The sequence below is a fragment of the Myotis daubentonii genome, chromosome 11, assembly GCF_963259705.1.
Source record: "Myotis daubentonii chromosome 11, mMyoDau2.1, whole genome shotgun sequence".
Classification (NCBI taxonomy): Eukaryota; Metazoa; Chordata; class Mammalia; order Chiroptera; family Vespertilionidae; genus Myotis; species Myotis daubentonii.
Window position 1 is genome coordinate 31,838,557 of NC_081850.1, and position 15,814 is coordinate 31,854,370.

Here is a 15,814-nt window from a genome sequence, read left to right on the forward strand (position 1 = left end):
GGTCAGGTCACATACAAGAAACAACCAATAAATGCATAATTAAGTGGAATAATAAATTGATGTTTCTTTCTCCCTCTCCCTCAAATCAATACATAAAGTTAAAAAATCATGATCAAAATCACTCTTATAACCTTTTATGACAGATTGCCTAAATACTTAGTACCTATTTTCACCTTCTTTATTAATAGAACCCCATTTAATTCAAAGAACAATGAAGCTGGGTAAAACCTGCATTTCCACTTCCCTTGCAGCTAAAGCTAGTCATGGTACATGGTTCTGGCCAACAAAATGTAACTGGTCACCACTGGGCAGGGCTTCCAGGAGAAAGTTTTGAAAGGGCTGCCTCAGCAAGCACAGGTCTTGGTGCCCTTTGCCCTTCCGTCTGCTTCCCTCCACCAGATATCACATGTGATTAGTAGAGCTCGAGCAGCCACCAGAGCACAAGGGTAAGGACCTCCTCATGAAAATGGCAGAAGAAATTGCTAGGAGCATGAGTCTATAATGACATCATGGAACCAACACACTGGCCCTGAACTGCCTGCCTCAAATTTTTACATGAAAAGTAAAGAGCTAATTTGTTTCAGCCATTGATTCTGAGGTCCCTATTACTGACTGCAAAATAATACCTGACTGATACATTTCTTCCTTAGTAACCAAATCCATAGGTCTGCACCTCCCCCATTCTCTAGTGCAGTGGTTCTCAACCTTCCTAATGCCGGGACCCTTTAATACAGTTCCTCATGTTGTGGTGACCCCCAACCATAAAATTATTTTCGTTGCTACTTCATAACTGTAATGTTGCTACTGTTATGAATCGTAATGTAAATATCTGATATGCAGGATGTATTTTCATTATTACAAATTGAACATAATTAAAGCATAGTGATAAATCACAAAAACAATATGTAATTATATATGGGTTTTCCGATGGTCTTAGGCGACTCCTCTGAAAGGGTCGTTCTACCCCCAAAGGGTCGCGACCCACAGGTTGAGAGCCGCTGCTCTAGTGGATTATAGTAATAGAGTAATATATCAATATCTGTGACACCACTGTGATCCTACTAGAGCAGTGGTTCTCAACCTTGGCTGCACATTAGAATCACCTGGGAATCTTTTTAAAATCCTGATTTCTGGGCCTCATCCTCCGGAAATTCTGTTTCTTTGTTACTAATGTTGTGTCCCCACCCCATAACAAAGAAACAGAATTTCTGGAGGATGAGGCCCAGAGATTAGGATTTTAAAAAGATTCCCAGGTGATTCTAATGTGCAGCCAAGGTTGAGAACCACTGTGGGGGCCACTTCAACTTTGAATGACACCAAAGTATGTACTAGACTTGATCCTTTTTATAACAACTAATTCTAGGAAAATCCCAATTTAGATAAAAGAATATACCTGTTTCTCCCAATTCCTCTACAGAATTCTATCTACGTTATCTTTTGTTTCTCCCAGTTATTTGTTTTTCCACCTTGCTTCCTTTCTCTCTCACTTCTATTTCTCATTTAAGGCACTTTCAGATTTAACATACTCATAACACTTGGCAGAGGCCTGGTAGTGTTAAGTTTTTCTTTCATTCTTCATTGAATGAGTGAATGATTGAATGAACAAAGGAATTTCTAATGGTTTTGTTTTCATACTTCACAGTGTAAAATTCTGGATCATATACATAGGCTCAACATTATTCCTTCAGTAAAAAAGAGAAAACAATAATTTTCCTAAATATTAAACTAGATTTTCTTTTTGTAGAACATCTGGAACGTAAGTTCTTATTTTTTGTTCTTTTTTTTTTTTTTTAAATAATCAAACTTCCTTATAAACTTGCAAATAAAAAAAGTAATTTTATTTTATCATTTTAGTGGTATCTTTCTCTGAAGCCATTTTTTAATTAGAACATAATTAGAATCAGACTTCTGGGATTCATGACTCTAACTCTGTTCTAATGACCCCAAAAGCCCACTGACAAGTGGGGACTTATTTTGAGGAACCCATGCTAAGAAGCTGTGTGTGGAAGCAAGTGCCCAACCTCTCCATCTCAGCCAGACCAGCCACTCTCTTCTCACGGCCAAATGGAGGATTTATGAGGGAAACTGTGTACAATACTTGCATATAATACGTCTATATAATACAATACAATACCTCTGTACAATGCAACATGAGCATTTCAAGGTCGTGACAATATATCTATACACAGTTGTCTTGGTGTATTCACCACCCCACCCCCCATTGAATTATGAACATTTTTCTAACTTTTACTCTATTGTATATATCACTTCATGTCCCTAATAATTTGCATCACTATTTTCCTTTGTGACATATATATACTAAAGGCCCGGTGCACAAAAATTTGTGCACTTGGGGTGTAGGGGGGGTCCCTCAGCCCTGCCTGTGCCCTCTCGCAGTCTGGGACTCCTCAGGAGATGACCACCTGCTGGCTTAGGCCCGCTCCCTGGGGGATCTGGCAGCCCGGCAGCCCTCGGGGGATGCCCACTTGCCAGCAGGGAGCAGGCCTAAACTGCAGTCGGACATTCTTAGCGCTGCTGAGGAGGCAGGAGAGCCTCCCACCACCACCACTGTACTGGCAGCCGTCAGCCTGGCTTGTGGCTGAGCAAAGCTCCCAGCTGTGAGAGGGACTGACCACCAGAGGGCAGCTCCTGCATTGAGCGTCTGACCCCTGGTGGTCAGTGTGTGTCATAGTGACCAATCATTCCCAGTCTTTCTGTTGTTAGGCTCAGTTTGCATATTACCCTTTTACTATATAGGATAGAGGCCTGGTGCACGGGTGGGGGCCGGCTGGGGGCCGGCTGGTTTGCCCTGAAGGGTGATCCGGATCAGGGTGGAGGTCCCGCTTGGGTGCCTGGCCAGCCTGGGTAAGGGGTTGATGGCTGTTTTCAGGCTGCCCGCACCCCCTTCAGGGTGGGGGTACCCACTGGGGTGCCTGGCCAGCGTGGATGATGGGCTGATGGCTGTTTTCAGGCTGCCTGCACCCCCTTCAGGGTGGGGGTCCCAACTGGGGTGCTTGGCCAGTCTGGGTGAGGGGCTGAGGGCCGTTTTCAGGCTGGCGGGCGATTGAAGCTCCCAGCCTCTTTTTTTTTCTTTTTTTTATTCTGGAATTTATTTACCATCTATAGCTGTCACTGGAGCTGGGAGCCAGCTCCAGCTCTGAGGCTGCTGCCGGCTGAAAGCAGGTATCTGGCTGGGTTTGTTTAGCTTCTATAATTGAAACTCTGTTGTCATCACTGGCACTCTAAGCTCTGAGCCCACTGGCAGCTGAAAGCAGGTTTCTGGGTTTGTTTAGCTTCTATAATTGAAACATTGTTGCATCTGGAGCTCAGAGCTGGGCTGCGGCAGGTGGGGAACCTTGGCTTCCTCCGTCACTGGAGCAAGCAAGCTCATGTTCGCTTCAGCTGTGTATCTGCCGGCCGCCATCTTGGTTGGCAGTTAATTTGCATATCTTGCTGATTAGCCAATGGGAAGGGTAGCAAAGTTACAGTTAATTACCATGTTTCTCTATTATTATATAGGAAGATATATATGCTGTTTTACATTCTTTGCTGTAAGTTAAAACAAATGGAAGATAATCTTGGTGTGAAAACATGGATCCATATATCTGATCATTTCTAAAACAGATTCTAGAAGCAGAAAGTGTGGATCAATAGTTGCTTTTTTATAATAGTTATATGAATCTTTCTACTCTGTTTATAAATTCCCTCTTTAAAAAATCATCAGCCTCGATGTTTTATAAAAAATCATAATAAAGATGAAATCTAAATTATCTTCATCTTCCTTTTTTTTTCTTTTTAAAGGTGAAGGATGGGGCCAAAGTAGTAACTGGGCTTCAAATATACATGCCTTATCAAAGGCCTTTTATAACCTGCAGGCAAGTCTAAGGCTGCAATGGGAAGTAAGACACTGAACACCCAGTAAAGACCTTGGCAGATAATAATGCAGAAGAAGAGGTCCATCATACATGATATGGTTCAAAATTTCCATAATCCTTCCTGGAGACAGTCTAAAACTATAGAAAGAGAAGGGAAAGTGGGGTCACCCATCTCTGCCACTAAGTAGGTTGTCATCTTTGACAGATCCTCATATTTCAGTCTGAGGTTCCTCATCTATAAATATGGTGGCTACCTCAGATGATCTCCAAGACTCCTTCTAAATCATCGAAGATTTTATGATCACCAAAAAATTCAGCACTAAAACTCTGTTTTTTTTCACTCCTGGATTTCATATTCTTTCCCCTTCAATAATTCCCACTGCCTAGAGGGTGAAGGGGTAGGGGTTGGGGGGATGGGAAGAGATTAACCAAAGAACTTATATGCATAGATGCATAACCCATGGACAAACAATAGTGCAGGGAAGGCCTGGGGAGGGGGGAAGTGAGGTGGAGGGAGTCAACAGGGGAGAAAAGTGGGACATCTGTAATACTTTCAATAGTGAAGATTTAAAAAGGAGACAAAAGCCCTAACTGGTTTGGCTAAGTGGATAGAGCATCGGCCTGCAGACTCAAGGGTCCCGGGTTCGATTCCAGTCAAGGGCATGTACCTTGCTTGAGGGCACATCCCCAGTGGGGAGTGTGCAGGAGGCAGCTGATCGATGTTTCTCTCTCATCGATGTTTCTAATTCTCTATCCCTCTCCCTTCCTCTCTGTAAAAAAATCAATAAAATATATTTTTTTTAAAAAAGGAGACAAAAAATCCCACTGCTGTTTCCCTAACACTTTTCCACAGAACTCCCACCTTCCTAGCATACTAACCATCCAAAACCCTAGAATAGTGGTCGGCAAACTCATTAGTCAACAGAGCCAAATATCGACAGTACAACAACGGAAATTTCTTTTGAGAGCCAAATTTTTTAAACTTAAACTATATAGGTAGGTACAGTGTTATTAACTTAATTAGGGTACTCCTAAGCTGGCCTTTGCTAAAAACGTCCTCAATCTGATTGAGGTACGTTCGCTGAGGTCGACCCCTTCCAACTCTCCCATCCACACTCGTCTTGTATACTTGTTTCAGATAGACGAGTGTGGATGGGAGAGTTGGAAGGGGTCGACCTCAGCAAACGTATCTCAAAACAATGTACCTCCCCCGCGCTGCGTATCCCGCGGCCCGCCTGCGCCGAGTCTCCCATCGCCCGACGACCGACACCCCCCACTTCTTCAAACGCCACTTCTTCAAAATAGACTCAGCAAGGCTGAAAATCGACTTCTGCGCATGGGCCACTAAGTTTCAATCACACTGTACGTGCGCGCCCGCACGTGGTATTTTGTGGAAGAGCCACACTCAAGGGGCCAAAGGGCCGCATGTGGCTCGCGAGCCACGGTTTGCCAACCACTGCCCTAGAACATTTGAGCATCCTCATTCTTCACTGTGGTTAACATGTCCTGAATTCTCAGGGATTCTGCCAAGCCCCAGAAGCTTAACCTCTTTACACTCGTATGGGGCATAGTATTCCTACCACCCATGGGGTACATAATCTACCTTGTGTTATTTATTCTTTAGGGAAACCATGACTCTCCAGCTACCTAGTAAGCACCCTGCACCAGCAAACACCTGATATCCCTAACTCTTCTCACATCCCCATAAACAACCCAGCATGGGACTCCACATATATTTGTCAGGTTACCAATTTAGCACTTAATTGAATATCTAAGTATACTTTGGTGAACTTTAACAGTTGAGTGGTAAAGAGAAGAGTTAACATAGAAATTATCAATTCTATCAAAATCTACCCAACCCAATTTCTTTTATATAATTTCTCACAGAATTATTTCCCAAGGTCAGTAGCTCCTTACACTGAGAGCAGCCCAATCTGTTCTGGGGCAGCTGTTATTCTTTGGAAAGTTTTCCAGAGACAATATTGATTCTATACACCTAACCCTCTCACAGGCAAGACACTTGAGGGCAGTAGCCATGTACTCTAAGGTCAACATGAGGCTGAACTTTACCTCTCTCCCATCAACAATTCCTAGACAATACCCGCTAGGAAACACAGCTTCCAGACTGATGGGACATTTTTTAAAAATATATTTTGTTGATTTTTTTTACAGAGAGGAAGGGAGAGGGATAGAGAGTTAGAAACATCGATGAGAGAGAAACATCAATCAGCCGCCTCCTGCACAACCCCTACTGGGGATGTGCCCACAACCAAGGTACATGCCCTTGACCAGAATCGAATCTGGGACCTTTCAGTCTGCAGGCTGACGCTCTATCCACTGAGCCAAACCAGTTAGGGCTGATGGGACATTCTTGATGCAAGGTGAAGAGAACTGCCATCACCTTCCTTGCTTGGAGGGCATAATTTGGGATCAGGCAGGCTAAGACTTCATTCATTAAAGACCAGCCATAACATGCTGGCAGATAATGCGTTTTGATTAACTGGAAGCTTTATTTCACAGAACTAAAATCTGAAAGCCATCTTCTTACAGGCCCATAACCCTCTCTGCACCAAAACATGTCTAGAATAATGACACTGTACCTTGGATGTGAAAATTACACATACAGGTACTATCCTGGCTTCAAATTATTTATTTCAGGATTAATGATTATTCTCACATGATAAAAAATACAAAATGGAACAAAACTCTACTGGTGACTCAAACAGTTAAAACTGTTTTTACCTCCTTTGGAAACCCACAGCCTCAGATAAATTTGTTGTCCAATAGCACCATCTGGTGGATGAAAGTATTTAAGCTACCCCATTGTGGGGGAAAATGAAAAAATGTCATCTGTAAGACTAAATGCTATTAAGGCTAAAATCTTAGTATGAAGATTCCCATGCTTCAGTCAACAGATTTCTTATGAATGGGATCTTGACAAAATTCTAATACAAAAGAAATCTAGGACTCATAAAAACTCATTATCAAAGAATTCAGTTCACGTTCTTGAAGAAATGTTGCTTAATCGTAAAGCAAATATTTTTAAACTGAGAAGAACCTCAGACAGCTATTAATTCAATCCCTTCTCTTTAAAGATGAAGACTCTAAAGGCAAATACAGAGCTCCCCCAAAAGTCTCAGCTAGGGATGACGGGCATTGATTATATAAGTAAATGGGTCAAATATTCTGTGCTGTTTGCTATATGCTTCTATTTCAAGACGCTGTAGAGGAAAGGCAGGAAATTAGGCAGTCAGTGTCTGTGGCAAAGTGCCATTCTCAGGGAAGCAACGACCTAGCCGCCCATTGTGTGGGCCACCCCCACACTGACCCATGCAAGATGAAGAACAGTCATACTGTCCCTGCCTCCACAACCCGCCTACATCCCTCTTCACATTAGATTTATCTGCTTTCTCCTGCCCAATAAAACCATCCTACCAATAAAAGTAAGACATATAAAATAAATGTTAAATCACCCACTGAAGAACATCTATCATTCTGGGAAAGCATTCACGATATGTTAAAATGGGAGAGGGGAAAGACAAGACCAGACTATGTTTACTGGGATACCACATCTGTTTTAAAAAATTAAATTATCAAGCATTAAAGCAAGAAAAAATATTGGGGGGGAAATATACTAAATTTTTTTGATAACTGTTGTCTCTCAAGGCCAGGATTATGAGTGATTTAAGTTTTCTCTTATATAATACCAATATTTTAATATTTAACATTTATATTAACAAAAAGGTCATTTTTTACTTTAAAAATTTATAATCACAGACTACAAATGGAAATTGGATATAGGACCCCATACACACACCCAACCAACCATGCAATACATGCATACAAAAAAAAAATTTTTTCAGAGTATACTATACTTTTGTCTTAATGTTTGCCAGAGTATTTTTCAAATTGTTTTGAATTTTCTATCAATTATCTATTAATAAATACCTGGATGACAAAAGAAATAGACTAGCAAACTATATTAAAGGGAAATCTTGGAAATATAATTTAAATTATTTTGTATATTTTCAGAGACAGGGGCTTCATATCCTAAGCCCATTTTCTGCTTATAAAATTTTTCCTGAGTTATATATCAGAATATATGCCATGATGCTCCCCAAAGAATTACCTGACTGACAGTTTAAAACCTTGTCTCCTAATGAATTAGGTCTTTGAGGTACATATCAAAGATGCAGTTACCTGAAGGTCAGTAAACAAGAATCGAACACTGTTGCCTTGCCTCAAGATCCTTCCATCATCTATACAGACTGAGCTCAGAGAATGAATCTTTTGCTGAATATCTTAAGGTAGCATTTTTCAAAGTGTTGTCTGGAGCCCACTAGGAGACACCCAGATTCCATCAAAGGGTCTGTGGCATCAAAACTGTTTTCATAATTATACCAAAACAGTATTTTCCTTTTTCACTCTTAATTTACAGGCATGTGAAATGGAGTTTTCCAGAGGCTACATGGCATCACAACAGAGTGAATCCAGAAGTAGATACAAGAATCCAGAGGTCTTCTATTAAACTACACAGTAGAGATTTTTTTTAATGTTAAATAATACCATTCCTCTCACTAAATTTTTTTTCTTTAGGAAAATATAGTCATTTTGTATAAAAATGTATATGTTATTATATAATGGATTACTTTTAATGAATTAATATGAATACTTTTTTAAACATTCTCAGTTTTAATTTCTAAAACAGTAAACAAGGATGAATATAACTTACATAAACTAAAGCTATTTGAGGTCCACAATAAATTATTAAAAGAAAAAAGGGGTCCTGAGACCAAAAAGTTTGAGAGCCACAAATCAACAAACGACAAGTGCTGATGAGGATGTGGAGAAAAAGTAACCCTCTTGCACTGCTGGTAGGAATGCAGACTGGTGCAGTTACTGTGGAAAATAGTATGGCGTTTCCTCAAAAAACTAAAAATGGAACTCCCATTTGACCCAGTGATCCCACTTCTAGGAATATATCCTAAGAAAACAGAAACACCAATCAGAAAGGATATATGCACCCCTACGTTCATAGCAGCACAATTTACAATAGCTAAGATTTGGAAACATTGTGTAATTATACATATTAAAAGATGTAATTATAAATATTTTACAACTAAGTAAACATCAGTGGATGAGTGGATTAGAAAACTGTGGTACATCTACACAATGGAATACTACACTGCTGTAAAAAAAGAAGGAATTCTTACCATTTGCAACAGCATGGATGGAACTGGAGAGCATTATGCTAAATGAAATAAGCCAGTCAGAGAAATATAAATATCACATGATCTCACTCATTTGTGAAATATAATGACCATAAACTGATGAACAAAAATAGAACCAGAGTTATAGAAACATCCAACAGACTGTACAACCTATGAGGGAAGGCGGGAGGGTGAAGGGGTAAGAGAACAAACAAAGGACTTGTATGCATGCATATGAGCTTAACCAATGGACAGACGGGGGAAGGCAGACATGTGTTGAGGGTTGTGAGTGGCCGGGGAGAGGTCAATAAGGGAAAAAGGAGACATATGTAATACAATAAACAATAAAAAAATTAAATTAAAAAAAGAAAAGTTTGAGAGCCATGGTCTCAGAATACTGGCATTGAGAAAAACACCAACCAAAAGATCACTCTAATTCCTCCCTCTTCTTCCTCTTCAAAGCACTTTCCAAGCCTCTTGCTATGACCAGGCCATCTTGCAGACCATTATCTGAACACACTTTTTAATAATGTTTTTATTAATTTTAAGATAGTGAGGAAAGGAGAGGGGGGAGAGAGACACACACACATCAATCAGCTGCTTCCCACATGCACCCTGAGCAGCAACTATTCAGTGCAAAGAATGACACTAAACCAACTGAGCCACACCAGCCAGGGCTGATCACACTTTTTAAAGAATGATGCTGATCCTATCTTATTTCCTACTAAATAATTTCAAACAGTACTTCAAGAGGTACAGAATAATCTAGGTAAAGGGTATTCAGGTGTTCACAGCATTACTCAACTTTTTGCTAGGCAAGAAGTTTGTCAATGGAAGAGGGACAAAAGGTTACAAAAAAAGAAAGAATTCTTAAAAACAGAAGTTACAAACTTCAGTTGGAGGAAAAAAGGATTGGATTATTATAGTGGATTATGTGTTCCTGGAAAATAACTAGAAAGACCGTAATAATAGGCACCTTTTAAAACATTCTTACAATTTGAGGAAAAATTATTAAGGGAAAACTTCTGGAAAAATGAATACATATTAAAATACTGCTTTTTGCCTTAATGTGGTATTATGAATATTTCCTGTTTTCCAAATATTTTATGAGTTTTATTTTTTTTTAATTTGACGCAATTTAAAGATTAGCCAGATAGTCACATACTATATTATTGTTGAATAACCAGGTATTTGTTCAATTAGCTGGCTTCAATTTGAAAATACCAGCTATAGAAATCCTGTTGATGTGTCTACTTCCTCTTGTCCTGTTAGGAATTATGAATCACACAAAGCACAACAAATGACTACTCAACCACCTAAAGTGGACACATAAGTAGCAACGTGACATGACCCTTACAAAGCCTATTATCCTATATAATAAAGAGGTAATATGTAAATTGACCCTCGTGCCATAACATCATCACAAGATGGCGGTGCGCACAGCAGGGGCAGGGCCGGCGGCCACTCCACACAGCTTCCGCCGGGGTTCCTGCAGCCCCGTGGGGGCGGGGCCTGGTGGCTGCTCCATGGGACCCAGAGGCAGAGCATTGGAGCAGCACTACAGGACTCAGGGCCATCCCACAGCACACCAGCCACACAGGGCAGGACTCCAGAACTCAGGGCGGTCCTGTGGCACGGGGGGGGGGGGGGGGGGGGGGCGGGGGGGGGTGTCCGGGTGTCGCGCAATTTTGCACAACGGGTCACTTGTCCTATATAACAGAGAGGTAATAAAGGTAATCTGCAAATTGACCCTCACACCATCACAAGATGGCTGCGCCCACAGTGGAGGCAGAGTTCCCGTAACGAGCCATAATGAGTGATCAGCAGGGACCTGAGGCTGCATGGCGCCAGACTGGGGTGGGGGACCTGAGGCTGTGCCCCCCGCCTGGTGGGGCTTGACAGGGGACCAGGGGACCTCAGGCCGTGCCCCCTGACCAGCAGGGCTTGACAGGGAACCTGAGGCTGCGCCCCCCACCTGGTGGGGCTTAACGGGGGACCTGAGGCTGCGCCAGGCGAGGCTTAGCGAGGCTTGACAGGGGTGGGGCAGCCAGGTCTGGGTCTCACGTGATTTCAAGGTGCACGTGGGTGGGCGGGGATTTCACTCTGGGTCCCGCGGGGATTTCACTCTGAGAGGAGAAAGATTTTCATATACATTTTACTAATTTTCTTTCATCTCTGACACTTCTATTATAGAGAAAGGGCAAATAGCAATATTAAAATATTTACTCTAATTAATTCCCTCTTAATGTGCACAAATTTCATGCACTGGGCCACTAGTAATATAACTATACCTCATCATATATGCTCCCATTAATGTCTGCACCATAGATAGGTGCCACAAAAGTTAAGTTCTTCCAGTACTTGCGCTCCAAATCTTCATAATCCAAGTATCTTGGAGTACAATATCTGGAAAAAGTCCATGAAAAAAGTACAAATTAGTAAGATAATTTTAAAATTTTCCCCACCCATTTGATTTATATCACTTTCTAAATAAAATTCTATCAAAATGAAAATACTTAGCTATTCATGATATCAAATCTAAGAAGTAAATATGCATATGTATTTATCATAGATATCTGAATACTCTTAAAATTCCTAAATAACACTATGAAAACTTCGCATTTTTGACTAGTAAGGAAAATATTTTCCTGACAGTATCAACAGTAGAAGCAGATAATTAGTCAAAAATTCATTATTTTAGCTTTTGAAATACTTCCTTAAATCTTGAACCAATTATACTATACAGTCATCCCTCAGTATTCATGAGGGATTGGTTCCAGAATCCCCCCCATGGATACCAAATCCGTGAATGCTCAAGTCCCTCATATAAAATGGCATTGTATTTGTATAAAAGCTACCCACATCCTCCCATATATTTTAACTAATCTCTAGATTACTTATAATACCTAATAGAATGAAAATGCTATGTAAATAGTTATTATACTGCATTGTTTGGAAAACAATGACAAGAAAAGAAATCTGTACATATTTCATACAGCCACAACCACCTGGTGCCTAACTACACAATACATATCAGCAACAACATAACTTTTTTTTTAATCAATCTGCAGTTGGCAACTAACACAATAATGGTGGCCATTGAAGTCATTCAAGAATTTTCTTCTATGTGAAATATTTATAATTACATCTTCTAATATGTATAATTTATCATTTAAGACTTAAACATTGTCACACAAAGAAGAAAATTTGCCTTACAAAGATGAATCATGAGTACAATCAAAAACTCATGACAACTAAAAGAAAAACCCATTTACAGATATTATGAATGAGATGGTAAAATGAGGAACAATTTTCTTAGCAACAAACTAAATGCAAGTAGGCAATCATGTGAAGCACAGAAGTAGGTAAATTAGGACTGAAAAAGATTATGCAGGAGATTTTTTTTCATTACAAGCTCCATCTACTGGTTTCTGACCATGTCCAAGTATGTCTTTGAAAGAAACAAGAGCAGCGAATTGAACCCACTCACTTGCCACTGTTGGCCAGCTGCCTGAACTCCTTCACTGTCATGGCTTTTTTCTGGATATTATATTGAGTGAACAGTCCCGACTGCCCTGTGACCATCTGCTGAATTGGTGCTGGGATGAGCAAATTATCAATGTCATCATAGCACTGCCTTGGCTTCCACTCCTTAGGAGGAATCACCTAAAAATAAAGTAAAATAAAATATTACCTTGAAAATATCCCAAGTAGCTATTTAGCTTGAATATTTCAACAGAATACAAGTGAAGAGTTTGTCAGCATTTCTGACAAATGTGTAAAAGAATCGTGAAGATTCTTATTAAGGGAAATGCTCACATTCTCCCAAGTATTCGCCTTACTGATAACGATTATTTTACGCAGCAAAACTTATTGAGTACTCACTATACCAAATACTATGCTTGCATTCACTTCATTTCTTAGTTGATACTATTAACCTCTCAATTTTATTTTATTTTTTAATATATTTTTATTAATTTCAGAGAGGAAGGGAGAGGAAGAGAGAGAAACATTAATAATGAGAAAGAATCACTAATCAACTGCCTCTTGACACCCCCTACTAGATATTGAGCCTGCAGCCAGGATATAGGAGCACCCAAATACATAAGAAAACTTCTGGAAGAGATCAAGGGAGAGATTGACAGCAATACAATCATAGTAGGGAACTTTAACACCCCATTATCACCATTGGAAAAATCCTCTAAACAAAAAATCAGCAAAGAAACATCAATCCTAAATGACTCACTAGAACAGATGGAATTAATTGACATCTTCAGAATATTTCACCCCAAAGCCACAGAATATACATTCTTCTCAAGTGCACATGGGTCATTTTCAAAGATAGACCATATATTGGGTCACAAAGTCTCTTCAAATTCAAGAAAATTGAAATCATATCAAGCATCTTCTCAGATCACAATGGCATAAAACTGGAAGTCAACTACAATATAAACAATCGAAAAAAATCAAACACATGGAGACTAAATATCATGCTATTAAACAATGACTGGGTAACCAGAGAGATCAAAGAAGAAATAAAAAATATCATGGCAACAAACGACAATGAAAACACAACAATCCAAAACCTACGGGACACTGTGAAAGCAGTCTTGAGAGGGAAGTTCATAGCTCTATGAGCCTACTGCAAAAAACAAGAAACAATGATAATAAATTACCTAACCCTACAACTCAAAGAGTTAGAAAGAGAGCAACAAGAAAAGCGCAGTGTAAGCAGAAGGAAGGAAATAATAAAGATCAGAGCGGAGGTAAATGACATAGAGACAAAAAAAAAAAACAATACAAAAGATCAACAAGCCCTAGCCGGTTTGGCTCAGTGGATAGAGCATCAGCCTGTGGACTGGAGGGTCCCAGGTTCGATTCCGGTCAAGGGCATGTGCATTGGTTGCGGGCACATCACCAGTAGGGGGTGTGCAGGAGCCAGTAGATCGATGTTTCTTTCTCATTGATGTTTCTAACTCTCTATATCTCTCTCCCTTCCTCTCTATAAAAAAATCAATAAAATATATTTTTAAAAAGATCAACAAAACCAAGAGCTGGTTCTTTGAAAGGATAAACAAGATTGATGAACCTCTAGCCAGGCTCACTAAGAAACAAAGAGAAAGGACCCAAATAAACAAAATCAGAAATGAAAGAGGAGAAATAACAACAGACCCCACAGAAATAAAAAGGATTGTTAAAAAATACTATGAAGAACTCTACTCCAACAAACTAGACAACCTGGAGGAAATGGACATATTCCTAGAAAAATACAACCTTCCAAAACTTAATTAGGAAGAATCTAAAAATCTCAATAGGCCAATAACTATGGATGAAATTGAACCAGTCATCAAAAAGCTTCCAGCAAACAAAAGCCTGGGGCCAGACAGATTCACAGGGGAGTTTTACCAAACATTCAAGGAAGAACTAAAACCTATCCTCCTCAGACTACTACAAAAAATTCAAGAGGAAAGAACACTTCCAAGATCATTCTATGATGCCAGCATCACCCTCATACCAAAACCAGATAAAGACAACACAATAAAAGAGAATTACAGGCCAATATCCCTCATGAACATAGATGCCAAAATCCTCAACAAAATCCTAGCAAATCGGATCCAGCAGTACATCAGAAAGATCGTACACCATGAACAAGTAGGTTTTATCCCAGGGATGCAAGGATGGTACAATATCTGCAAATCAATAAACGTTAATACATCACCTAAACAAATTGAGAAATAAAAACCACATAGTCATATCAATTGATGCAGAAAAGGCATCTGACAAAACCCAACACCCTTTCTTAATAAAAACTCTCAGCAAGGAAGGAATAGAAGGATCATACCTCAACATAATAAAAGCCATATATGGAAATAAACTCATCCCCCCCAAAAAAAAAAATTAATAAATAAATAAAAATAAAAGTCATATATGACAAACCCACAGCAACATCATAATCAATGGGCAAAAACTAAAACCATTTCCCCTGAGAAAAGGAACAAGACAGGGATGCCCACTCTCACCACTCCTGTTCAACAGAGTACTGGAAGTACTAGCCGTTGCGATCAGACAAGAAGAAATAAAAGGCATCCAAATTGGAAAAGAAGAAGTAAAACTGTCCTTATTTGCAGATGACATGATACTGTACATAGAGAACCATAAAGACTCCATCAAAAAATTATTAGACTTGCCGAAACTGGTTTGGCTCAGTGGCTAAAAGGTCCCAGGTTCGATTCCGGTCAAGGGCACGTACCTGGGTTGCGGGCACATCCCCAGTGGGAGATGTGCAGGAGGCAGCTGATCGATGTTTCTCTCTCATCGATGTTTCTAACTCTCTATCTCTCTCCCTTCCTCTCTGTAAAAAAAATCAATAAAATATAAAAAAAAAAATTATTAGACTTAATAAATGAATTCAGCAATGTAGCAGGATACAAAATTAATGCCAAGAAATCTATGGCATTTCTTTACACCAATAGTGAACTTACATAAAGGGAGACTAAAAAAGAAATCCCATTTACAATCACACCAAAAAAATTAAGATACCTAGGAATAAACTAAACTAAGGAGGTAAAAGACTTATATGCAGAGAAACCAAGATGGCGGCATAGGTACACACCAGAGATTGCTGCCTTGCACAACCACTTCAAAAATACAACTATAATACGGAACGGACATCACCCAGAACCACAGGAAGGCTGGCTGAGGGGAAATTCTACAACTAGAAGGAAAGAG

At 39.8% G+C, this 15,814-nt stretch overlaps 1 protein-coding gene across 12 annotated transcripts in view; it reads right to left on the bottom strand.

Annotated features, from left to right (window-relative positions):
• KDM4C (lysine demethylase 4C) overlaps positions 1–15,814 on the bottom strand; it is a 337,267-nt gene that overhangs the window by 287,102 nt on the left and 34,351 nt on the right. For 10 of the 12 annotated variants that reach the window (XR_009447593.1, XM_059656697.1, XM_059656696.1 and 7 more), the window contains exons 3-4: positions 12,576–12,751; positions 11,377–11,491 (exon numbers count right to left, since the gene is read on the bottom strand). Coding sequence is in view for 11 of the 12 variants with exons in the window: in XM_059656697.1 (XP_059512680.1) it covers positions 11,377–11,491; positions 12,576–12,751 (291 nt within the window). In the remaining variant the exon portion in view is untranslated. Of the gene's footprint in view, positions 1–11,376; positions 11,492–12,575; positions 12,752–15,814 lie in introns of those variants that run through there. The other 2 variants (XM_059656698.1, XM_059656699.1) reach the window with 2 other exon arrangements.